At 39.2% G+C, this 25,076-nt stretch overlaps 1 protein-coding gene across 2 annotated transcripts; it reads right to left on the minus strand.

The window, feature by feature from the left end:
* Positions 1-3,218: 3,218 nt before the first annotated feature.
* Positions 3,219-20,478, minus strand: MOB1A (MOB kinase activator 1A). Of its 2 annotated transcripts, none has more exons than XM_081833713.1 (6): positions 20,257-20,478; positions 15,696-15,862; positions 12,603-12,696; positions 10,801-10,934; positions 6,626-6,789; positions 3,219-5,383 (listed from the first exon to the last, which is right to left on the minus strand). In XM_081833713.1, the coding sequence occupies exons 1-6, from the start codon at positions 20,268-20,270 to the stop codon at positions 5,306-5,308; spliced, it is 651 nt and encodes a 216-aa protein (XP_081689839.1). In that variant the 5' UTR covers positions 20,271-20,478; the 3' UTR covers positions 3,219-5,305. The 2 variants fall into 2 exon arrangements, with proteins under 2 accessions (XP_081689839.1, XP_081689840.1); XM_081833714.1 differs by having other exon boundaries at positions 15,696-15,859; positions 20,257-20,476.
* Between the last annotated feature and the right edge of the window lie 4,598 nt (positions 20,479-25,076).

Below are 25,076 nucleotides of genomic sequence, written 5' to 3' on the forward strand. Positions count from 1 at the left end.
TCTTAATCTCAGGAAACAAACTGAGGGTTGCTGGAGTGGTGGGGGTGTGAGGGATGGGGTGGCTGGGTGATGGACTTTGGGGAGGGTATGTGCTATGGTGAGCACTGTGAATTGTGTAAGACTGTTGAATCACAGACCTATACCCCTGAAACAAATTATACATTATATGTTAATAAAAAAAAAAAGATAACCTGCTGAAGGACTCCCCTAAACAGGTAGGCTCCCCTAAAGAAGTGGTATTTAAAGTACTCATCAACCACAAGAACTTGACCAGAATCTGAATCAGTAATTGATTTCCTTCACTTAGCAAATAGCTACAAAAAATGTCCGTTGAGCTGAACAGTGTGCCCAGAAAACTTACATTCTAGTGAAAACCCCCTTATCTTTTCACAGAGCAGGAACAAAAAGTTCAGGGCAGGAGCCAGTCCCAAGTTTTTTGAACAACCAGCATCAATTTTGCTGTGAACTCTAAACCTACAAGTAAAATCCAGAAACTTCCCCAGCCTCTCTAGCAGCCAGGACAGAGGTATATGACCTAGGATCTACCAAATCTGAGGTGCCCATTATGTGTTTGTGTTTTGTTTTGTCTGTTTGTTTGTTTTTGTCACCCATGTACATTTTTTATTATAAGACACAGGAAAGGAAGACGGTTTTAGGTAAAATTCTTTATTCTGGTCAGGGCTGATGCATCGGGCTTTTGGGAGGCACTGACGCAGAGACTGACATCTAGTGGTCAGCAATAATGGTGCAGGCTGTAGTGTCCATTCCAAGGCCTTCAGCCCAGTTATTAGCTAGAGGGCCTGAGACATGGTGTAGACACTGTAGCTTTGAAGCCTGACTCCGGCCCTCCCAAAGATTATTTGGGTTATTCTACTACTCATTTATAAAGTTTAAAATAGCTTTCAAACCTAGACATTAGACATCCTTACATTTTTGTGAGCGATTATAATCCTATTAACAATCAAAAAAAATCCAAAACTGATCAAGAGTTTGTATCTTATACAAAATAGGAGTGTTAACCCATATTATTTAGCCATATTAACTTCTAAATTTTAACTCTAATCAAAAGGTCAAAACAATTCTAGCATTGCTATTTTGAATTAAAATTAGGCACCCGTAATTTGGACCTCTAAAAATCAGTCTCGTATTTCTCCTACGAGAACAAAAACCGGCTATTTGGGGTGGGCGGTCTTATGATGAGCATTCAGTTCACGGTCAGAAAATCATGAGTCCATTCTCTCCTCTTCCCTTTTCTCAATCCACAACCAGGAATACGCAAAAAAGAGATCAGCTTGGTTAGTGCAGGAGACTACTAATTTTTTGTCTGGGATGGGTTTTAGCCACTGTAATTGTAGGTCTAGTTTGTTTCTTGGGGGTGGGTCCTTGGTATTGTAGTTTATTTAGGGACTTCTCTTTCCTCTAAGAGTTAAGGAAACATTTTAGCTACTAAATGATAAGCAAAGACAACCTTCTATAGAAGCAAAAATCTTAAGTTTCACATTTAAATAGAAATAAGTGTGAGGGGCGCCTGAGTGGCTCAGTCGGCTTTGTGTTTGACTAGATTTGGGCTCTGGTCGTGGTCTCAGGGTCAGGAGATCCAGCCAGTGCTGAGTCTGCTTGCCTCTCTCCCTCCCCTGCTGTCCCTCCCCCCTCACTCCGGGGGATATGGATGTGCACTCTCTCTCAAATAAATAAAATCTTAAAAAAAAAAAAAGTGTTGAGACACATACTTTAATCAGTCATTTCTTTTAATATATTTTATTCTGAAGTTACAAAAGTAGATACAAAATACTTTCTTTAAAAGTACAATTAACTGACTTAGAAAAATAGATAAAGCCCCTAAAAGTTTAGAAATACAACATAAATTCTCATGTAAAGAACATTTAAAAATATTTTAGATGGTAACCAAGACTAACTTATGCAAACTACTGTTGATGTAGACCAAACCTAGAATGTTCTATAAAAAACCCTATAGCACACTGGTAATCCATTTGGATTTACAGACTACTTGTTTGGAACAGAATCTGAGAATGAGAGAAAACCCAAGTGAATTTCAGGGCAGTTGCTTCAACAAAGTCACTGCTATCACAGGTAATATTATCCCCCAAAGCCTTTTATAGTCTGAAATATCAAAATCTAATGCGAACACACGAAGACTGAGGGACCACTATTTTCCCTCTTTGCCAGAAGTCTACAATAGTAAAACTCAAGTCCACTTACTGAACTGACCTCAGGAAGAGAGAACGTCCCTGGTGGAGGGGCTCAGTGTTCGGGGTCTCAGCCTCCTGTATCAGGCAGGTAACACCAGCACCAGGTCTGCTGCTCAGCAACAAATTTCTAAGACTTCGACTCTTGAGGGTGGATTTGTTTATGCTGATGAGGTAATGATGTTCTGTTTAGAAGCTCCACTTCTAGTATAACCTCACTGGTCCAAGAGAAAGCCAACGGTATAATCGGAAAACCTCAAAAATGTTTACAAAAGTTAAAATCACCAGCAGATTGCTCCTCTTGCCTCTGCACTACTAGGAAAGCCTTTCCTGTGTTATCACAGTCGTGATGAATACAGATTTGCATTTCTCAAGCAGGCAGCAGCTTACAGAAGCTAGGGCTCTGCAAGTCTAAGATGAAAGGAAATTTGTTAGCTGGCCGCCCTCTAAAAATCACTTTGTTCACAGTCTGGAGAATAAAGGAGACATTTGGCTATCAAAACAAAAACGGTAGTACGAGGAAGTTTCAATAGTTAAACAAAAATCTGCACACCATCGTCTAAGTTTTTTAAAGGCCTGGAAATTAAGCACCTTAGGACTACCTGCGTAATTTAGCAAGCACTCTCCATCCTGTGACTGTACTCAGGGGTGAGGAGCAGCGACCAGACCCTAACAGGAGGTGACCTCTGATTCGGGGGGGGGGAGGGGTGGCGCGGGGGGGGCAGGGAGGGTTGTGGAACAGGCAGACCCCGGGCACAGGAAGATAAATCACAAGGGAGAAGACTCCAAGACAGACAGATTCCTTCCAACTCTTTTCAAAGACTGGCCCTCTAGCCCAGTCAGGAAGGCCTCACCCTCCCCCCTCCTCCAGTTCTCCTGCTCTCTACTCCCTGGCTTTAGATGTGAACAAAGTAGTGTTAATTTAATGGTTAGGTGCATTGTTGGTTAAGCCCGGTTAGTCTGGGAACTTGGTAATGTGTTATTTTTAAAAAGGACATTCTGAGTCTCAAATTACCAATAAATTTTTTATTTATGCCTAAGCATGTGACCATCTTTGGTTTGTTTGGGGATGGAGTCATGAAGAGAGGGAGGATTTCTATCACTGAAAATAAATGGAGAAAAGTGAGAACTCCTTTGAAAATGTGAAATATGAGAAATGATGGAAAGTACAATCCTAGTTGAGAAATAGAATTTCATTCCTTGAAGACTTAATTAAAGCCAAAGTTGAGAGGCAGTTAACATTCTGGGTGGCATCTAGAAACCTGCTTCCTTGTTCATAAATGATCAACACAAACAGAACTCCGGACAGGGACCTTTGGATAAGCTTAAAACACGGACTGTGGAATGTTTCAGAGGGCTTTTCTCTTTTTTTTCCATAAGGGATTATCCCGTTTTTTAATTCCTGAAACAAAGACATATGGTTTCAGCCAAACAAAATAGATGAAAGGTTTTGTTTCCTTTAAAATTCTGTATATCTGGATATGAAACGGAGTTATAAAAATGGAATTCCTAAGCAATTTTTTTTCTTTATACTTTAGTGGAATAATAAAAATAAATAACAAAAAAACCTAACTAATCTAACCTTTTATCAAAGCCATCAAGGGAGTTGGTGAGCACTCTGCAAAAATCCCAGCTCTGAAATCACACAGAGTGCTGATGGACTTTAAGCAATGCTGGTCGGGCAAGTCTTCAGCAGACTTGTGCCCAGTACATTCTTGACAGGCAGCTGAAGTTTATAAATCCTAGAAACCTAATGAAAATTGGACCTTTATTTCACTAAAGGGGAAGATTTTTTTTTTTTTATCCCAACAGAAATAGAAGAATTTCAAGTTTTGATACAAAAACAATTAAAACAGGATTAAACCCCCATTGGGGCTCAATCCATCCTTTGACTACTAACAGAATGAAGTAAGATCTTTTACTTATTCCTCCCATTTAGTTTACACACACACACACACACACACACACACGCTAGGTAGCACACCAAACTTTAAGCTGTGTTATAAAATGTGTACACCTTCAAGGTTTTTTATTATGGTCTTCCTTAAATTTTATCCTTGTTGGGATTAAAGCCTGGGCATTTCTACACTACCCTTAACTAAGTCTCAAGTCACAATAAAAACACATAGAAGTAATTCTTGTTTTTGTTTTAAAGGACACTCAAAAGAAAATAATCAAGTACTCTGAGTACTTTCTTCCATTTTCCTCTCCAGGATCTCAGGGGCTCTGAAGAACAACATGAATGAAAATAGTGGTTCTGAGACCTAAATTTGTGATAATTTTGGGGAGTTTTCTTTCTTAGCCAAAAGCTACCTATTAAAATTAATCTGAATGAAGCATTTCAAAATAAAAATGTACAAGACTATCCTTACATGCCTTAAGAAAATTATTTCTGATATACATACTCCTAAAACTTTAGATAGGTTTATGTGAATAAAATCCCAAATAAAGATTAAAAAATAAAGTCATTTTAGAAATAACTCTGGTTACTCCCATACCACATAGGTCATATGAGGATTTAAACTACAATCATGGATTCTGAAAAAATAAACATATATATATATAGTCTTATCTATAAAAACACTAGCATACAAACTTCAAACTAAAAGGTTATCCAAAGTAACACACAAATGTTCTAAATCTTAAGGAAACTTAAAAATACCTCTTCTATTTGTAAATAAAAGCAGAATAAAACTGATCTGATTGCATTATTAGGTAACTGGTTCTGGAAACTTGTTAATAAAGTACTGGTGGAAATTCTCAATAGCCATTATGCTATAACCTGAAGCACTCAATCATTTTCTTCAGTAAAAGAATAAGTAAACTGAGAGACTACATGTTAGTCATCACATATTACAACCAAGTATAACACTGACAGTAACAGGAGTGGTCACACAGTGCCTCAGTCAGCTGCCTCTTGAATTTCTCACTGAAGGATTAGGCCAATCTACCTTTGGGACAATTTTATCGGTAGACACCAACAACAGGTGTCTTTTTATCCTGTTTTCTTAAAGTCTGTATCACTAGTCTGTAACAGATAGCAGTGAGATAGCTCTAGCAGATGAAGCAAGAGGGTAACTGTGTTCTAGAAGAAACATTTATCTGTCTTTCGATCCAAGCTTCTCAATTAATTCCTGAAGAGGTGCCAACTCACGCCTATCAATCAGATTAAACTCCTAAAAAGAGAAGAAAAGTAAAATTTAAAAATAGGCCTAAAATTAAAACTCCATAAATGTCATTCAAAGAAGGGATTCCCAGCCCTGGTTTTCTGAAATCCAAAAAAATGATGAAATGATCTCTGTGAACGTTTTAAAATGGGATCATTTTTACTCACTTTTAAAAATATAGGGGATTTACCAAAGAAGCAACTGTATGTATTAGCATGATCCTCACTGTGTAAAACATTAAAATCAAAATTAGATATGTTTGCATTTACATGGCAATGATCTTAAAACTATACAGTGAACTTCTGACAGTGGCCACCTCCTGGGCAGTGGCCCTTTGTCCTTCATAGATCTATACTATATCTACAGCTACATGTGTCTGTGTCTGTACTATCGCTGTATTACCGCTCTGTACTCTTATCTGTATCTACAACTAGCCTGTATCTGTATCTACATACCTATACCAGTACCTAGACTCTACCGAGATCGACGCCATGCAACAATCTCGGAAGGAAGACAGAGACGAGCACAGTACATTAGCCTTTGTGTGGCACATATAATTGAAATACACAGTATCTACTATAAAACTCCTGGCTTTTCTGTCAAAAAACAGTATCTAGACATATGTACATTTTGCATAGAAATTATGGATCTCTAAAGTTGCTAAAGGAGTCTCTTTAATAATATCTTTTTCAAACAATGCGAATTATTTTGATTTTAAAAAGTTCCAATTCCAATTAAGGATCCTTTAGGTAACAGGCCCCATCTTTGAAGGGGGTGGTCCTTTTTGAAGTTTCTAGCTGCTGACTTCAGAAGATCTGGCCTGAAATGAGATTTCTAGAAGCTTAAACTAAGAGAGCAGCTAACAAGTTCTTCCAAAAGTTTCTCTCCAGGCACAGACATCTCATGAAACAATCTAATTGCAGATGTTTTTCCATAGCATCCTTTCACTCAACAGTGGTGATGGAACAGGAAGGTATGGACAAGCTGTCCTGGGGTTTTGGTGCTCCCTGTCATATCCTAACTGGAGACCCGGCTGCGGCAGCCAGGGGCAAAAGGCCCAAAATGGGGGTGATGCTTTCTATGTTGCTACGCCCACCAATGAAATAAACAACATGGAAAAGAGAAAAGAGAGAGCTCTGCTTATACTTTGCTCTACATCTATAAATTAGACAACTCCATAAATTACTCTGTATTAAAATTAACAAATGAGTCCAAGTCAAAGGACAAAGATATCAACATGGTTCAACTTACCTGAACAAAGAAAATAAAGTGCTTAAAGGAGGTGTTGAGGTGGGCCTCCTCTTGCAGCTGCATCACAGAATCAAAGTGCTGGTGATAAATATGGGCATAAACCCGGAACAGACGCTTCAGAATGGTCTTTGCCACAGACATAAAGTTTTTGGGAAATGGGACACCTGTAATCAAATACATATATATTAACTGTCTTTTATCTAATTGAACAGCATAAAGTTTAGAAGCTGCCATAGCAACTCCAACACACAAACACACACATTCACAAATATAAGCCTGTTTTCCATACACTTTTTTAAAAGACAAAGAAAAAAAAAACCCAAACATAGATATATGAGGTATCCTCACACAGCACACTTTTTCTTACGTTTATAAGGTGCCGCTGAATCAAAGTTAAAATAAACATAACTTTAGCTGTTTAATACCGGAGAGTTTCTTCCTAAGATTAATGCAACAAGTATTTTGACTATAAATAAAAACCTTTTATTTTTGTAATACCTAACTCTAAAAATTTTTACACACACACACTCAACTAGGAATGAAAACTAAGAGAAAAAGGCATTATAATCTACTGTCTATAAATAAAAAGTATTTTATCTTCTGAATTACCCTGAAAAACCAGTTTTGTTTCTTAAATCAAGGAGTCCCCAACTTCTTAGATTTTCAAAGTGCTATTTTCATTTTCCTATAATACAAGATAGGGACAAACTTCCTGAAAAAGGGAGGAAGAGCGCCTCACTATTTTGCAAAGAAAATAAACACTTCCTTAGAAAAGAACGGGGAGAGGGTTTGGTAATCTCTCTCTGGTCACGTTCCTGAGAATTCCGGTTGACAAGATCAAAGTCTTAGGAAACAGGGACAGGAGAAAGACAATACAAGTGGCACTGAGTACAGTATATAAACACATTAAGAAGTCATCAGCTTCCAAAATAACCTAGATTAGACAGCCTTAAAGGCTATTCCACAACACTACTCAAGAAACATTTCCTTTTCTTCAATCTTTCAGAAAACAAAGGTTAAAACACTTTCTCCTTGCCTGCATTTTAATTTATTTCTTAACCAGTCCTTAAAAGCTTGAAATTTGGGTGCCTGGGTGGCTCAGTCATTGAGCGTCTGCCTTCGGCTCAGGTCATGATCTCAGGGTCCTGGGATCGAGCCCCACATCGGGCTCCCTGCTCAGTGGGGAGCCTGCTTCTCCCTCTCCCACTCCCCCTGCTTGTGTTCCCTCTCTCGCTGTGTCTCTCTCTGTCAAATAAATAAATGAAAAAAATCTTAAAAAAAAAAACAACAAAAAACTTTATTTATTTAAGGTAAGCTCTACGCCCAACGTGGGGCTTGAACTCAAGACCTCTGGAGATCAAGAGTCGCATGCTCTACTGACTGAGCCAGCCAGGTGCCCCTAACAACTTGCATTTTCAAACTTTATTCTGGAGCTTGTGGGCATGTTTTTCTGGACTGGGGTCTTGTACTCATATATTGAAAAGCTGGATTTTTAAGTCAAACTCCTTCTCTTAGAATTTACAAATATGCATCTTGCTAATAAGAGGAACAGTAATAATTTAGATGTATTAGTTCAAAATGAGTAACAGTTCTATCTAATAATAAATAACTGGCAGAAGTAAGATGTTGATAATAGCCTAACTGGGGGGGAAAAGGCTTCCAGAACATTAGGCTGGATTACTGAAGAATGGAATGCTGAGAAAAGAGAACAAACTTTTAAGTATTCTTTATCTTCCATAAGCACAAGACTTTAATGAATAAAGAAACAGAAGTAATTTGTCTTAAACCAAGCATTTTCCAAGCTGAATTGAACAGAAACATCCAAGCACAGTCAATTACAATAAAGAATCTGTGAGAAAGGAAATAAGCAGTTTAGTAGTAAAATAGAAAATGTGACCAACAGCAAACAGACGGAGTGTAACATGATACAAGTTTTTCTCCCAAAAGAGCCACTGATGAAACCGCAAAAAGGAATCTGCTATGGTCTGAATATTTGTGTCCCCTCAAAATTCCTATGTTGAAACCCTAACCCCCTAGGTGATGCTATTAGGAGATGGGGCTCTGGGAGGTGATTATGTTACAAGAGCAGAACCCTCATGAGTGGGATCAATGCCCTTATAAAAGAGGCCCCCGAGAACATCTGCTGGCTCCTTCCACCATGTGAAGACTGAGAAGTCGGCAGTCTGCAACCCAAAAATGGGCTTTCACAGGCACCTTGATCTTGGACTTCCAGCCTTTAGAACTGAGAAATAAATTTCTGTTGTCATAAGGCATCCAATCTCTGGTAGTTTTGTTATTAGCAGCCCAAACAGATAAGACAGAATCCAACGTGTTACTTGTAAGACGATCTTAAACTGAAAACGAAAAGACTGATCTCATCCATAAATACCGATGTCAAAATCTTAATCAAAATATTAGCAAATAAAAAATACTCTTCCAGTGAAACATTAAAAAAAGATACTGGAGAAAACCTTATGGTAACCAACAACAGACACTGGGAAAATATCCTAAAACTCAACAACCATACCTGATTTTTAAAAATTTACACACCTCTAACCAAAAGCAAGATTCCTGCTTAATGCTGAAGTACTAGAAGCACTTTCATAAAAGTAAGGAAACAAGAAAAGGAGGTCTGCCACATCATCACCATTACTCAGCACTACTCTGGGGCAATGAGATAAGAGTGACACGAGAGTTAGCCTGGTGATGGGTATTAAAGAGGGCACGTTCTGCATGGAGCACTGGGAGTTATACGCAAACAATGAATCATGGAACACTACATCAAAAACTAATGATGTGATGTATGGTGATTAACGTAACATAAAAAAAAAGAACACAGAATAATATCTTTCCATATCAGTAAAAAAAAAAAAAATTACACAAGAAGCATCCGTATCAGAAAGGAAGAGGCAAAATTAATATTACCTTAATATGATGTGACTGTATACTTAAAAAACAAGAAAACCAACCCAGAACAACTGAAACAATCAGAATCTGATGGTCAATTTATACAAAATTTTACAGAAAAATCAATAGCTTTCCTATATACTAAACAATAACCGCTTGGAAGCCAGATGTCAATGAAAAAAACTACAAAATGTCTAGGAATAAACTTAAACTTGAAGGATTAACATAAACTACAGAATTTTACAAGAGGAAATAAAAAAGATGAAGAAATGTACCTTGTTCTTGAGTAGACCCAGTATTGTCAAGAGAACAAGACTGCCTATGTTAATCTACAACTTGAATGAAATAATCAAAATCTCACAAATATTTTTATTTTACCTTGCCAAAATGGTTCTAAGTTCTTTGGAAGAACAAATATCCCAGAATAGCCGTGAATATTCTGAAAAAGAAGAGCAAGGGAGAGAGACTAGCCCTACAAGATGCTCAGATATATGGCCATGGTAATTAAAATAGTGTGGAATTCCTATAGGAACAGATAAAGAGACTGAAAGACTCCAAATTATGTGGCAATCTGGTGTACACATATGATAACCCAGGGAGAAAAGACACATGTATTTGATAAATGGTACTGGACAAACTGATTCGCGTTTATAACTAGAAAAAAAATGAAGGGAGCCTTAAGAAAAAAATTTCTGGCAAGAACAAAGATTTAAATGTAAAAACAAAACCACAAAAGTACTAAATGAAAACAAGGGCAAATATTTTAATAATCCTGAAGTAGGGAAAACCTTTCTAATCATTATATTAAAATCCACACAACATAAAGGAAAAAATTAATAGGACAAATAAGAAAGTTACAGCAAGAATACCTCATGAACAAAGTAAGAAAAAAGGCAAGCTGGGGAAAGATACATATTATATGTCAAAGAGCTAACATCCTTACCATACAAAGAAATAGACAAAGGATAGAAACAGAAAACACAAAGATTAATAAACCAAAAAATCTCAATGTCATCAATATTTTTTGAATGTACATTCAAACAAACTTATTTACCCAAACTGAAAAGATTAAAAAATGAGTAGCCAACCAGTATTAGTGAAGAAACACAGGCAGACACAAACATGGCTAGAGGGAGTATGCATTTACAATCTTTTTGGAGAGGAATTTGGCAGCCTTTATTACATTTTTTTTTTTTTAAGTAACAGAGTATTAAAAAGAATGCAACATATTTATCAGTTAAAAAGGAAAACATTCAACATTAACTCACCGATCTTAGAAGGAAAAAGAGTTTCATCATCAAGCTGATCCTGAACCCAAGTCATCAAATAGTCAATGTATTTTGGTGCAGAACACTTGATTGGCTTTTTAATATTAGTACCATCTGCCCAATGATATTCGTATCTGGAGAGAAAAAGGTTTTACTTACAGAGTTTTCAAAAGCAGTAACAAATGTACAACTTGTAATAAAAGTAGGTCTACATTTTGTCAATTGAAGTTATATATAACTTAGTAAATTACCTCAAGTTCTACTGAAGGTTATCAGAGTTCCCTATAGAATTATCCTGAAATAGGATAGTTATAATTGGAAGAGAAAAGGAGGATAATGTGGCAGCTGACAGTGCCAGAATGGATTTTTTTTTTTTTTTAACACAGCCCTGGGAAAGATAAAGGAACTACACATTCCTGGCAGAGGGTGCTGAGGACTGGGTCAGAGACAGATGGATCCCCTATATCCTGCAACAGCTGGCCATCAAGGTAGCAACAACAGAGTCAAGATAATAAGACTCTGTTTCCTGGGGGCGCATAGGTGGCTCAGTCAGCATCTGCCTTTGGCTCAGGTCACGATCCCAGGGTTCTGGGATGGAGCCCCACATCGGGCTCCCTGCTCAGCGGAGTGTCTGTTTCTCCCTCTGCCTCTGCCCCTCCCCCGGCTTATGCTCTCTCGCTCACTTGTGCTCTCTCTCTCTCCTGTGCTCTCTCAAACAAATAGAATCTTTTAAAAAATAAATAAAATAAATTCAACTGGAAAAAAAAAATCCAAAATCTTAAAAAAGACTGTTTCCTGGAGAGGGTACTAAAGAAACACCCTTAGGCATGCATGCATCTTTTCTTCCCTCCCTTTGCTGAGCTAAAATGCGTAATAAGACTTCTGCTAAACTTCACTGTGTGAAGCATTTAAGCCATAGATAAGTTTAATTTTCTTATTTATTTTATTTAAATTTCTTTTCAGGAAGTTTGAGGAATAAAACTTAACACAAAATAAAAATATCCCTCCAAAATACTGTAATTAAAAACAGAACTAGAAACTCACTGGAGACCTTTTTTTCCCGTTATACCTGTAGCAAATTCAGGAAAGGCAATTTTTTCCCAAGGGGTAAATATCTTGATACCATGTATCATCACATAAAATTAGTCATTTATTATTGGAAAAAAAGACTGGAAAGAAACACTAAAACATTAATCCCATCATACCTTGACTTAACATTATGGGTGATAAAAGAGTTCCACGTTTCTTAATGTTTCTTAAAATGTATAATAGTCAAATTTCTTCTTATTTGAGAGAAAGAGAGGGTGCACGTGCATGCACAAGCAGGGGGAGGAGGAGAGGGAGAGAGAATCTCAAGCAGACTCCCTGCTGAGTGCAGAGCCTGACATGGGGCTTGATCCCATGACACTGAGTTCACAACCTGAGCAGAAATCAAGAGTTGGCCACTTAACCAACTGAGCCACCCAGGCACCACTGTAGTCAAATTTTTTCAATCAAGCATCTTTAAGCCAGATAATTAAAGCAGCACAATTTGGACATAATTAACACTAAATAAGCACAAGAAAAAAAACTGAACATTCATTATTTAGCATAATACAATTAAATACTAAGTACCACATACCAAAGTATTTAATAGTAATTAAAAGCTTATAGGGACGTATTCAAGAACTCATAAAATTGAACTGCTTTTACACAAGCAAACAGATAAGAAAAACAAAAAGGCTTTATTGTTTAATTTATATCAATTAGTGATTAGCTTTATTTAGTACTTCAAATACCTATCTAATAGGCAGTATATGTACCTTGGACCTGCAGACATGACTGGACAGCTTGCTTCAGTGCAGAATTCTGTAATAGTTCCATACAGCATGTTGATCTGGTTGAAGAAATCCACAGCTGGAAACGTAATACCAGAACTGTGTTAAAATGTTTGTGCAAACACAAAAAAACATCAGACCTCTCGGTTGAAGGAAAAATGGACAATGCCTTCAAGTTCTTGAATAAATCCTTAAGAGATTCAATGATCCAGGGGTACTGCAAATTCCCTTCTCCTTTTAAGCTGTCACACCTAAATTAACTTTTAATATATATTCACTTTAATATAGTAAGTTTTTAGCCAGCACAAAATAGCAGGAAAATAAAATCTTAGAATAATTCTAACTTATCGGTGACTACTGTATCATTAGAATATATAATTTGATTATATCCAAGGGAATGAAAAAACCCACTGCTTCCTATCAGTCTGGACCAGACAATACCATTTGTGCTGGGAAAAAGCAGAGAGCATTGTAGAATAAATATCCTGTGAAGGAGAAGGTGTATCAGCTGTATTAACAGGCATTTAAAACATCTTATCATAAAAAGCCTGAAGCCTAATGCATACTGAGGACGCAAAAAGGACATGAGATAATGTCCCTTGTCTTGGAGACTCCAGCTATCTGAAGGGACAAAATTGAAAGGAATAATAAACACAACATATAAGAATTGAGAGAAAAGGCAGCATCTTGAGGGGCTGAGGTAGTCAGGGAGCACTACCTACAGGAGCTTCAGCTAGATATGGAAGAAAATGGAAGAGGAAGGGGTAAGTAATGAACCTATCTGAGTCAAATGTTCCTCTGCAAAGACACCCACATAAGCCTTGGAAAGTTTTAAAAAATGTTTTAGTTCCCCGTCTAAAGGAGTACCTAAAAACCAACTAGGGCTTTTCCACATTTCTTAAAAAACAAATAGATAAAAAAAGCTCTGTCTTGTCAAAAGGAATTTTATATAAAATTCCCTCACTTACAAACCTTCCTTTTACTTAGTCACGTTGGAGAACAGCCTATCTAAAGCAAAAAGTCTCAAAGAAAAACTGAAGGCTGAAGAAGGCCAACAGATGCCTTCAGATAACAGATGATAATTTGAGTTAAGGTTAAAAAAAAAAACAAAAAACAGGGGAAGGTCTTTTCTGAATATATAAGGCTTCACATGGTTCACAAAGATCTATAAAAACATATAGTGATAAATCTTAATCCCAACCACTCCAGCTTCCCCCTACAGATAACCACTACATTATTTTTTTCGTCTCCTGCCCCCTAAGCACCTGTATCCTGTCTTACACAAAAGATTTAACATATCACGTAGTTCTGCACCTTGTTTTTTCTCCTAGTAATATGAATAATGGCTTTTTAATGTACTGAAAAAAAAACAAAAAAAATTTTTAATATGGTTACTAGAAAGTTTCAAATTACATTTGTAGCTCACATTATATTTCTGTCAGACAGTGCTGATCAAAGGAGTGATTATCAACAGCTGAATAATACCACCAAGAAAGACAGCTAGACACTATGGAGGACATTATGGACACTGTTGGAAGTATATGCCACCACTTATAAAGTAGTCTTCCAAACAAACAAAATCAAACCTGAATTTGAGCAAAGCTCCACATCTGTGCTCATGTGGGAGCCACTAGCCACATATGGCTACTTACATTAAAATTAAATTTAAAATTCAGTTCCAGTCACACTAGCCACATTTCAGGAGCTAAATGGCCACTGTACAGATACAGAACATTTGCATCATTGCAGAAAGTTCTATTGGACAGTGCTGCTCTAGATCTATCATTTACAGGAAATAAAAGGAAGAACAGAACGTGATAATGGATGCCTTGGGGACACAATCAACAAAATTCATACTGTGGGAAATAAATGAACTGGTTTCTTCAACAACAACAAAATAGCAAGGAAGAAAGACTGCAATGAGGGAAACCTATGAATTAAGAGAATCAAGAAACATTACATATAGGCCTTATTAGTCCTGATTTAAACCAACCATAAATTTTTTAAAAAAAGAAACATTTAGAAGACAATCAGGGAAAATGTGAACACTGACTAGATATTTGCTAACGTAAAGGAATGGCAGTATTGTCATTATCTTTAAAAGGGGGAGTTCCTGTCTTTTAGAGATATGAAATATTTATAGATGAAATAATATGTTTGGGATTCACCTCAAAACAATCAGGGTGAGGTGGGCTGGCCAGGTCTCACTGCCAGCATGAAACCAACCAGGGGAGAGACAGGAAGAATGGGGGGAGGTGGAGAGGGGAAGGAGGAATTAAAATATGAAAAGAAAAAAATCAGGGTGAGATATAGAAGCATGAATTGGCCAGGAACCAACCGTTGAAACTGGACAATGGATGCCTGGGAATTCACTCTACGAGTTTCTCTACTTTGTATGTTTGAAATTTTCCATTAAGAAGTTTAAAAATTCCTGGAACATCTGAAGTTCCTGACAGATTTAAACCTTATCACCCGGCACTAATCTCACCTCAGAAATGATAGGCTCAAATATTCAAATCTCTAGCCTCAGTATATATAACTTTTCACGTCATGCCCTCATTTTCTTGAACTCGAGTGACTTTCAGCTCATGGGTCCCTCCCATTTTCTCCCAGTCTCTCAATTTCCTTCTGACTACTCCTAAGTCACAACAATCAAGTGACTGCTCCTATGAACCGCAATTGACTTCTGTGTATATGCAGGCAGATGAGAGCTGCTGGGAGAGGGGGATGCAATTGTGCAGACGGGCTCCCTACAAAGTCATAGTCCACTACAGGTAGAATTTTGTATTCTAATCTTTTATTTGACCCTACCCAATAATTCCTACCATTCTATCCTCAGAAATTACCCCAAAGCACTCAACATTTCTCCTCTGGTGTCTCTATCCAGCCACACAAGCTACATAACCAAGTACTCTGAAGAGAACAAAAGAGTTTTAGATGTATTTGTACTTATGAGTTTCTTTACAGGTAATCCATTACACTACAACAGTTATACCTGTAAAAGAAAATTCATTAACAAAAAGATTTTAGCAAATTGTTCCTATAAATCAGCAATGCTGAATATTATTAAAAACTTACTGTTAACAGCAATCCATTCATTGAGGTCCTCTCCCTCTGGCAACATAACAGCTTGTCTCAGATTCCCGCTTCCTAGAGTTGCCTCTGCATGTTTTAAGAGTTCATACTGATGAGAGCCCTCAGGGATATTCTTCTTTGGTTTGAATGTTTTAGAAGAGCGGCTGCTGCTGTTAGGTTGAAAGTAAAAGTATATCAATTTTTATTTTAGGACTGAAAGCAGAATGGCATAATTTTAGGCATACAAATTGTTCTGATTTTAAAAAGTGCTCTGAAAAGTGCCAGGATAGGGAGGGGGTGATGATCACAAAAAAAGAATGCTTTAAATGTTTTTCTTCAGATAGATTCAGGATTAGCAACACAATTTCACATAGAACGCAATTCTACTAACCCTCATGAAGTAATATGGTGTAACAGGGTTCTAGTCCTTGATCTGCCACTAATTCTGTGACTGTCTGACAAAACAAACTTCCTTTGGGCTTCAATTTCTACTTATAGAAAATGGTGGGGGAGAGAGGTAGCCCTAAGTTTTGAGTAGCTCAAAAATCCAGTTTTCTATATCAAAGGATCTGTGATGCCATCAAAGCAAACCACAGTAGAAGTGACATTAACATTTTGAAGTTATTAGCAGGGAGAATAAATGAGAGACAACTGGTTACTGTGAAAAAGCGTTTTTCTGTAAGGAAGCTAACAGGATAAGAAACCCAGAAAAAAATGGAGGTATTTCTAACCATAAGAATTAAAATTTCCATAACAGAACAAAGAGACAAGTAACAAAAAAAGTACTCACAACATGTATTACAAAATATTAACTAAAAAAAAAAAAGTACTAACCAAATAATAAAGGGTTTCAATAATCTGTTAAGAAAAAGGTAAGGAACCCTTTAGAAAAATGGGCTACAGATCAACTGGGAACTCAGAAATAAAAATACAATGGCCAATGGACATATGAAAAACTGTTCAATTAAAATAACTTACTTTTCCTTAATCTGAATGTCAGATTAAGTTACAACAACTACATTAAGTGTGAGCTAGGGTACAGGAAAATTAGTTTTTAATACACTTGGTGAAAGTGTAAAGCGTGGGGCGCCTGGGTGGCTCAGTCGTTGAACATCTGCCTTCAGCTCAGGTCATGATCCCAGGGTCCTGGGATCAAGCCCCGCATCGGGCTCCCTGCTCGGCGGGAAGCCTGCTTCTCCTTCTCCTACTCTTCCTGCTGTGTTCCCTCTCTCGCTATCTCTGTCTCTGTCAAATAAATAAATAAAATCTTAAAAAAAAAAAAGTGTAAAGGGTATATATTTTGGGAAGGCAGTATCTATAAACAGTATCTATAAACATCGAGGTGCTCCCAATCCATCCGTCGAATTGTAAGAATACAAAAAAATTTTTTTTAAAGATTTTATTTCTCTGATAGAGAAAGCTCAAGTGGAGGAGCAGGCCCCCTGCTGAGTATCTCTAGGTATCTCTCCTAGATATGGATAAGGATGTGGTTCCCAAGAGTGGTTTTAACAGTGAAAAACCGGGAAATAATCCTAAAACTTATTAGAAGAATAAATAAATTTGATATATCCATAATATGGAATACTACATAGTTAAGAAGAACAAGTTAGAGCTACATGTATTCACATGCCAAGTTCTCAAGTCACAGTTAAACATACTAAAGGACCAAACGTACAGCAGAAGCCCATCTTGTAAATGCATAGAAAGTGTAGGAAAGGGGGCATCTGGCTGGCTCAGTCGGATCTCGGGGTTGAGTTCAAGCCCCACATTGGGTGTAGAAATTACTTAAAAATAAAATCTTAAAAAAAAAAAAAAAGAAAGAAAACATGAAATGATGTCTCAAGATTCAACACGGTCTTCATCTAAATTAATACTTTTGTGGGGCACCTGGGTGGCTCAGTCGGTTAAGTCTCTGCCTTTGGCTCAGGTCATGATCCCAGGGTCCTAGGATCAAGGGCTGCTTCAGGCTCCCTGCTCAGCAGGGGGCCTGCTCCCCCTCCCCCTCTGCCCCTCTCCCCCACTTACACTTTCTCTATCAGAGAAATAAAATATTTAAAAAAAATTTTTTTTATATTCTTACAATTCAAAAACAACCCCCCAAAAAAACCCAATTTAAAAAATGATCACAGGATTTGAATAGATATTACTCCAGAGAAGATATACAAATGGCCAATAGCATACAAAAAGATGCTGACCATCATTAGTCATTAGGAAAATGCAAAGTAAAATCACAATGAGATAACATTTCACATCCATTGGTATGACTATAATCAAAAAGACAATTAACAAGTGCTACCTATGGTGTGGGTAAATTGAAACTCTCATACAGTGCTGGTGAATATGCAAAATGGTGCAGTGCTTTGAAAAAGTTTGGCAGTTCCTCAAAAGATTAAACATAGTTGGCATATAACTCAGCAATTCCACTTCTAGGTATTTACCCAAAAGCAATGAACATATGCATCCAATACAAAAATCTGAACACAAAAGTTCATAGCCGATTCATTCATAATGGCCAAAAAGTGGAAACTCAAATGCCTGTCAACAAAAGTTTGAAAGAAAAAAACCACCTCACATTTCAATCCAAAAAGTAACTAAGCAACTGAGCATCCACAAACAAACCACTAACTAAACATTAACTCATAGGAAAAAGACTTTGGGCGTGGAGGGAGAAATTGTTCCAGTAATATGGAGATTTACAATTACAATCTAAATCATACAAACTTTCAGACATGGTCATCATACTTGAGTAGACCATACTTCTAAAAAATAATCGAAAGGCGGGGGAAAAATGATTTGAACAAGGGTATTCTCAGTAGTGCTATTTTCTAATAACAAAATACTAGATAGAATCCAAATTTCTCTGCTGTGTATGGGTTTGGTAAGATTTCAAATCCACTTGTTTATGACTTAAGTGAAATTTGTTTTAATCCACTTGTTTATGACAAAGACAAAAAAAAAGTTGTTTTCATGTAAGAATGAAGTAAATTGTGTCAGGATGTCATCATCTCATCTATTCTCACCCATAAGAACTCAGCCGTTCAGCTGCAGAGGGGCCCTGCTGGGGCTTATCAGTGAAAACTTAGGAAGAAGCAACTATGGCAAGGCGACATTTTGACTATAAATACCACGAATTTGTGCGGAGTACTGGAGAATGTTAGGTCTGGGCAAGGTGACACTTTGCTGACCTATACAGCTCTCTGAAAACCTTGGGACAATTGCCCCCCCCCCCCCAGGCAAATGCCCAGCGCAGAAGGCAAATCCACTTGCTGGTCAACACCAGCGCCATGGATCCTTGGCAACAAGGACTTTCACTTTAGTGCCCGCAGCTGGACCTCAGCACTGCGTTGGCTAAGCCCAACCCCTCTCCTCAGGACCAACTCCTATAAAGGTAGATCTCAACTAAATTTGGACTTTATTTTTTTCATCTCCCCTTGTCTGGAACAATAGTGTATTTAATCTATCACTGACTTGGAGTATTTCATTAGTTTAATAAGAAACACTATCCGGTATGCTATTGGCCTATGAAATGCCCACAGCAAACCTGTTAAATACATTGCCAGCAAAGACAAAGTCAGTCTCTGAACTTCATGTGCCTCTCAAAGCAAAACATTCTCACAATAAGGAACTGGATAAACTCTGGTTAAGGAACATTACGTACTTAATAAAATTTAATAAAAATGTCAGATATGTCCTCAATCACACAACACATAAATTTAATGTACCAGGTAGAGAGAGCCACCTGAAATAAGATGCTGGAGCAGTGCTTCCCAAACCTTAACATGCTTAAGAATCATCAGAGAATTCACAAAAGTTTCCATTTAAGCCTCATTTGGACCCCAGGCCTTATCTCTAAAATAGGATCCTACCCAGGAAAAGTTAATTACACAAAGTGACAGCGGTGCCTGGCTGGCTCAGTCAGGAGAGCGTGCCACTCCTGATCTCGGGGTTGTAAGTCTGAGCCCCATGATGGGTGTAGAGATTATTAACTGACTAAAATCTACACAAAGTCACAAAGTGGGCTGAATCCGTATTGGACAGAAGTCTGCATGCAAGGCCGCAGCTTAACTTCGAGCTTCTCGAACTGCGGCACTCAACGTCTTCCTGGGGCAGCGTTTTTCCGCGGGGGTAATTTAATACTGAAGATAATAAAACTTGACATACGGTAGAGTAAAAAGCTAAGTCAGCATGGATCGGTACTAGAAGGCTCCAGACTTGAGAGGAATCGGGAGCCCAGCGGCCGGGCTCGGGGCTCCACCCCCAGGTCGTCCCTCCGCCCTCAGGGGCTCTGGGCGGAAAAGTTTGGAGGCACTGCCGGCCTCGGGGCCTCTCTACTCCGCAACCCTCTCGCTCCGCTTCCTTTGCCTCGACCTTCACCTCCGTCTGCCTGGGCCCACGTCCGGGCCGCTCCCGGGGCCCGCGGGGGGAGGGGCCGGGGGCCGGGCAAAGCAAACGTCGGCCGCTCCGACCCCAGGGCCCGGCCCTCGCCTTAGGCGCCTGCTCACCCCCTTCCTCCCCCTCGCCCTCGGCCTTCAGCCCTCGGGGCCCTCGGCTCGGCCACACTCACAAGAGGAAGCTCATCTTCTATCCTCGGAGGGGAAGGGCCGCTGGCCCCCGCCGCGGTCTGGATTCGGAGCCCGCGCGGGAACCACGAGGAAGCGGACAGTCCTCAGCTCGCGGCCAGCGGAAGCACCGGGCGCCGCTGCTCTGAACCGAGGGTCGACCCGGTGCCAGTTGCTGCGCTCGCCTCCCCCACCTTGCCGACCCGAAATGCGGAACCAGCAAAATCTCGCGAGCTAAGGCTTCGGCCCGCCCCGCCCCTGCGAGAGGGACTCGACGCACCCCTATTAGCCCCGCCCTCTCCTACAGTTCAGCCAGTCAGCGACCTCCAAGCCGGGACTTCTTCCTCCTGGGGGCGTGGTCAGTTCGTGGTCCCTGGCCTGGGGGAGTGGCTCACCTTGTGCTTGGTCTGGGTTATTGCTGTTGGTTTGCGGGCATCCCCTTTAGAAGGCAGGGGGTCTCCAAAAGCGCTGCAATTTTTAAGAATTTATTTTGATTTTTAAGTTGAGATATAATTCACATAGCATGAAATTCACCCTTTAAAAATTTACACTCCAGTGGTATTTTTCCTCTGTTCGGAGTTAGGCAACCATCACCTCTAATTCTAGAACATTTTCATCACACGGAAAAGAAACCCATTAGCAGTCATTCCCCTTCCTCCCTCCTGGCAACCCCTGGCAACAACTAGTCTACCTTTTTTATATGGACTTGCCTCACCTGGACATTTCACATAAATGGGTTTATACAATATGGTCTTGTGACTGGCTTCTTTCTCTTAGTATAATGTTTTCAAGGTTCATCCACATTGAAGCATGTATAAGTACTTCATTCCTTTTTATGGCTGAATAATATTCCATTGTATGAGTATACCTATTTTGTCTGCCCATTCATCGGTTGATGGGCATTGAGTTGTTTCTACTTTTTGGCTATTATAATTAATGCTGTTACAAACATTCCTGTAGTGGTTTTTGTCTGGACAAATGTATTATACCTAGTAGTGTCTGGGTACTATGGTAACTATACGTTTAAATTTTTGAGGAACTCCCAAACTGTTTTGTGAATTGGCAGCACCATTTTACATTCACACTGGCACATGTCTGAGGGTTCTAATATTTCCATATCCTTGATGACATTTGCTATTGTCTTCTTTTTTAAGTGTTTTCAGGGGCGCCTGGGTGGCTCAGTTAGTTAAGCGACTGCCTTCGGCTCAGGTCATGATCCTGGAGTCCTGGGATTGAGCCCCTCATTGGACTCCCCACTCGGTGGGGAGTCTGCTTCTCCCTCTGACCCTCCCCCCTCTCATGCTCTCTCTGTCTCATTCTTTCTCAAATAAATAAAATCTTTAAAATAAAATAAAATAAAAAATTAAGTGTTTTCAGGTGCATTTACCTTTTTTTTTAAAGATTCATTTATTTATTTTAGACAGAGAGAGAGTGCATATGCAAGCAGTGGGAGGGGCAGAGAGAATCTGAACAGACTCCCCACTGAGGGTGGAGCCCAGTGAGGGGCTCTAGATGGGGCTTGTTGTGGGGTTTAATCCCATGACCCCAAGATCATGACCTGAGCCGAAATAAGGAGTCCACGCTCAACTGACTGAGCCACCCAGCTGCCCCACTATTGTCTTTTTTATTGTAGCTATCTTAGTGGATGTGAAGTGATAATCTCATTGTGACTTTGATTTGAATGTCCCTGTTGGCTGCTGTCAAGATCTTTTCATCTGCTTATTGGCCACATGAAAGAAATTTACTTTTATCTTCCTTTAAAGTTATCTCAGCCCCTCAAAGGATGATACAACAACCTAAAAGGGGTTCCAGTTCAATAACATAGTTCACTGTCTCCATGACATCACCATCCCTTTGTTCCTCAACACTCATCAATCCAGATTCTACACCCCACCTGACCTCCTGAAAAAATTTGTCTCATCAATCTCTCCAGTGTCTTAGCTTCTAAATTCCATGGGTATTTTTCAGTCCTTATCTTACTTGCCACTTAGTTCTATCTGGCCCATCCTACCAGACTCATTTGATCACAGTGATTTCATTTTTCAAGAACCTCTTTCTTAAACACAAAACCTCTTTCTTATTCCCTGTGATCTGGTTTCTATAAGGTGAGATTGGGGGGCACAGAAAAGGGAAGACCATGACCAGAATGTTGTAATAGTTTACTTTAGGCACACTTTCTTAGTAGCAAGTGACAGAAACCCACACTGTTTGTATTTCCATCTGACCTGTCTTATATTTTCTTTCCCACTAGACTGTGAGATTACTTAAAAATAAAATCTTTAATGGGGTGCATGGGTGGCTCAGTCGTTAAGCGTCTGCTTTCGGCTCGGGTCATGATCCCAGGGTCCTGGGGTCGAGCCCCGCATCGGGCTCCCTGCTCAGCGGGAGGCCTGTTTCTCCCTCTCCCACTCCCCCTGCTTGTGTTCCTGCTCTCGCTATCTCTCTCTGTCAAATAAATAAATAAAATCTTTAATAAATAAATAAATAAAAATAAAATCTTTAAAAAAATAATAAAGTGAAGCAAGATAGAAGAATGACTAAAAAGCTCATGTGACTGTGTTTGAAAACTGCCAGTGCTACTTAATAATCATATGATCTTTTAAGTATTTTATAACCCTTTGCCTCGGTTTTCTCATCTGTAAAATGGGGAACAACCTCATAAGGTTGTGAGTCTATTCTTGGAACATATACTGGATTAACTTTTGCTATTTAAAAAGAAATTTTGACATGTCTTATTGAGACAGAGAAACTGAAGGGACCCCATGAGAAAAAAGCTGTTGTTTTTTTTTCTCTTTGCTTCTCTTCCGGTTCTATTCTTGCTAGGACCTGCACCCCTACCCCACTCTACACACCCCTTGTAATGCAATAGCATATGTCCTCCTTGTAAGGGACAAAGAGATAATGATGTCTTTGGAGTCTTCCAGCACAATATATAACATCTAAGGAGTGACCGGGTGAGGTCATCATAAAGGTTCTCTAAGACCACTGACTCCAAATACCTTGATGCCTAGACCCCTGGCTTTAGGGAATGAGTGACTTAGGGACACCTGGACCCTGTCCTTGTTCTGACCAGTTCCTGGATGCCTAAGAGGCTACGTGCACTACACCAGACGACAATCACTAATAAAACCCCAGGCCCCAAGCGAAGATGAGACATCCAGCCAAATCTCCTGGATGCTCCATCTGTATCTCTCTCACTCTCTCTGTATATTTACCTTCAATAAACTCTGCTTTCACCTACTGCTGGCTCAGGTTTGATTTCTGTCCTGCATGAAGCCAAGAACTCTCTTCACTAGTCCTGCGGGACCCCCTCTGGGTCCTCGGACTAGGCCTACCCACGTCATTATCACCTCTATTGGATGGCCAGCTTCCTGACAGCAAATCCCTGATTCGTTTACTTTTGTGTTTTACACGTGTGAACTGTGGGGCTTTGTGTCAGTGTAGATATTCGGAAAATACTTGCTACGTGAATGTGATTGGATAGCTGGCTATATATTATTTTATTTATTATTTTTTAAAGATTTATTTATTTATTTTAGAGAGCTGTGGGGGGAGGAGGGGCACAGGGAGAGGGAGAGAGAGTCTCAAGCAGATTCCATACTAAGCACAAAACCCGACTTGGAGCCCAATCCCACGACCCAGAGACCATGACCTGAGCCAAAATCAAGAGTCGGATTCCCAACCAACTGAGCCACACAGGCACCCCTATATATTATTTTAGACTAATTCCTTAATTGATGTAGTCCCTGAATTTCAGTAGTTTTGTATAGCTTGGGAAGTAGTTATATATGTTTGCCCAGAAAGTACATGCTCACCTTTTTTTCTTTTTTTGTCTTTTATCTACCATGGGTTTCCCCAGTTGAGAACAATTTTTGATCAAATGACTGTGAAATGACCATATATGGCAGTACATTTGTTCTGGGAGGGATGGAAGTACTCTCCCCAGACACTTTTACAAGGAAGCCATGTGGGAAAACCACAGAAATATATCACTAGGAACCTCTGGGAAAGCTGAGGAAAGTCCTATGCTGGTTCTGTACCCTTAGCTTCTGAGAGAGAACACAGCCACTAAATGCTAGAGCAGTGGTAAATTGGAAACTAGATCTATGTGTTTTGGATACCCATGTATTTTCTTTTTTTTTTTTTTAAAGATTTTTATTTATTTATTCATGAGAGACAGAGAGAGAGAGAGGCAGAGGGAGAAGCAGGCTCCCAAGGAGCAGAGAGCCCGATGCGGGGCTCGATCCCAGGACCCTGGGATCATGACCTGAGCCGAAGGCAAACGCTTAACCATCTGAGCCACCCAGGCGCCCCCCATGTATTTTCTATGAGAATTTTTTATATGGTACTTTCAACTTGTTGTACACATGCTCTCTGTGTCACACACACACACAATTATTCTAGACCATATAGTCTCACAGAATTACAGTGTGAGCCACTTGTATAATTTAAAACTTTCTAGGAGATATATATATATTTCTAGGATATATATGTATATATATATATTTTAAAGATTTTATTTATTTGAGAGAGAGAGCATGAGCTGGAGGGATGGGCAGAGGGAGAGGGAGAAGCAGACCCCCGCTGAGCAGGGAGCCCAACATGGGGCTCAATCCCGGGGCCCTGGGATCATGACCTGAGCTGAAGGCAGACGCTTAACCAACTGAGCGGCCCAGGTGCCCCTCTAGGATATATATTTTAAAAAGCAGAAATAAACACAAACAAAAAACCCAGGTGGAATTAATCATGATAATATATTTTATTTAACCCAATATACCCCAAATAATGTGATTTTAACATGGGATCAATTTTAAAATAGTGAATG

Source organism: Leptonychotes weddellii, chromosome 10, assembly GCF_054177405.1.
Source record: "Leptonychotes weddellii isolate Sample4059 chromosome 10, ASM5417740v2, whole genome shotgun sequence".
Classification (NCBI taxonomy): Eukaryota; Metazoa; Chordata; class Mammalia; order Carnivora; family Phocidae; genus Leptonychotes; species Leptonychotes weddellii.

Excerpts from the sequence above, each read along its gene's own strand:
- MOB1A (XM_081833713.1), bottom strand. Across the intron at positions 10,935-12,602 it reads GTCATGTCTGCAGGTCCAAG|ATACGAATATCATTGGGCAG; the intron begins GTACATATACTG and ends TTTTCTCTCCAG. Across the intron at positions 5,384-6,625 it reads ACTTTATTTTCTTTGTTCAG|GAGTTTAATCTGATTGATAG; the intron begins GTAAGTTGAACC and ends TTCTCTTTTTAG.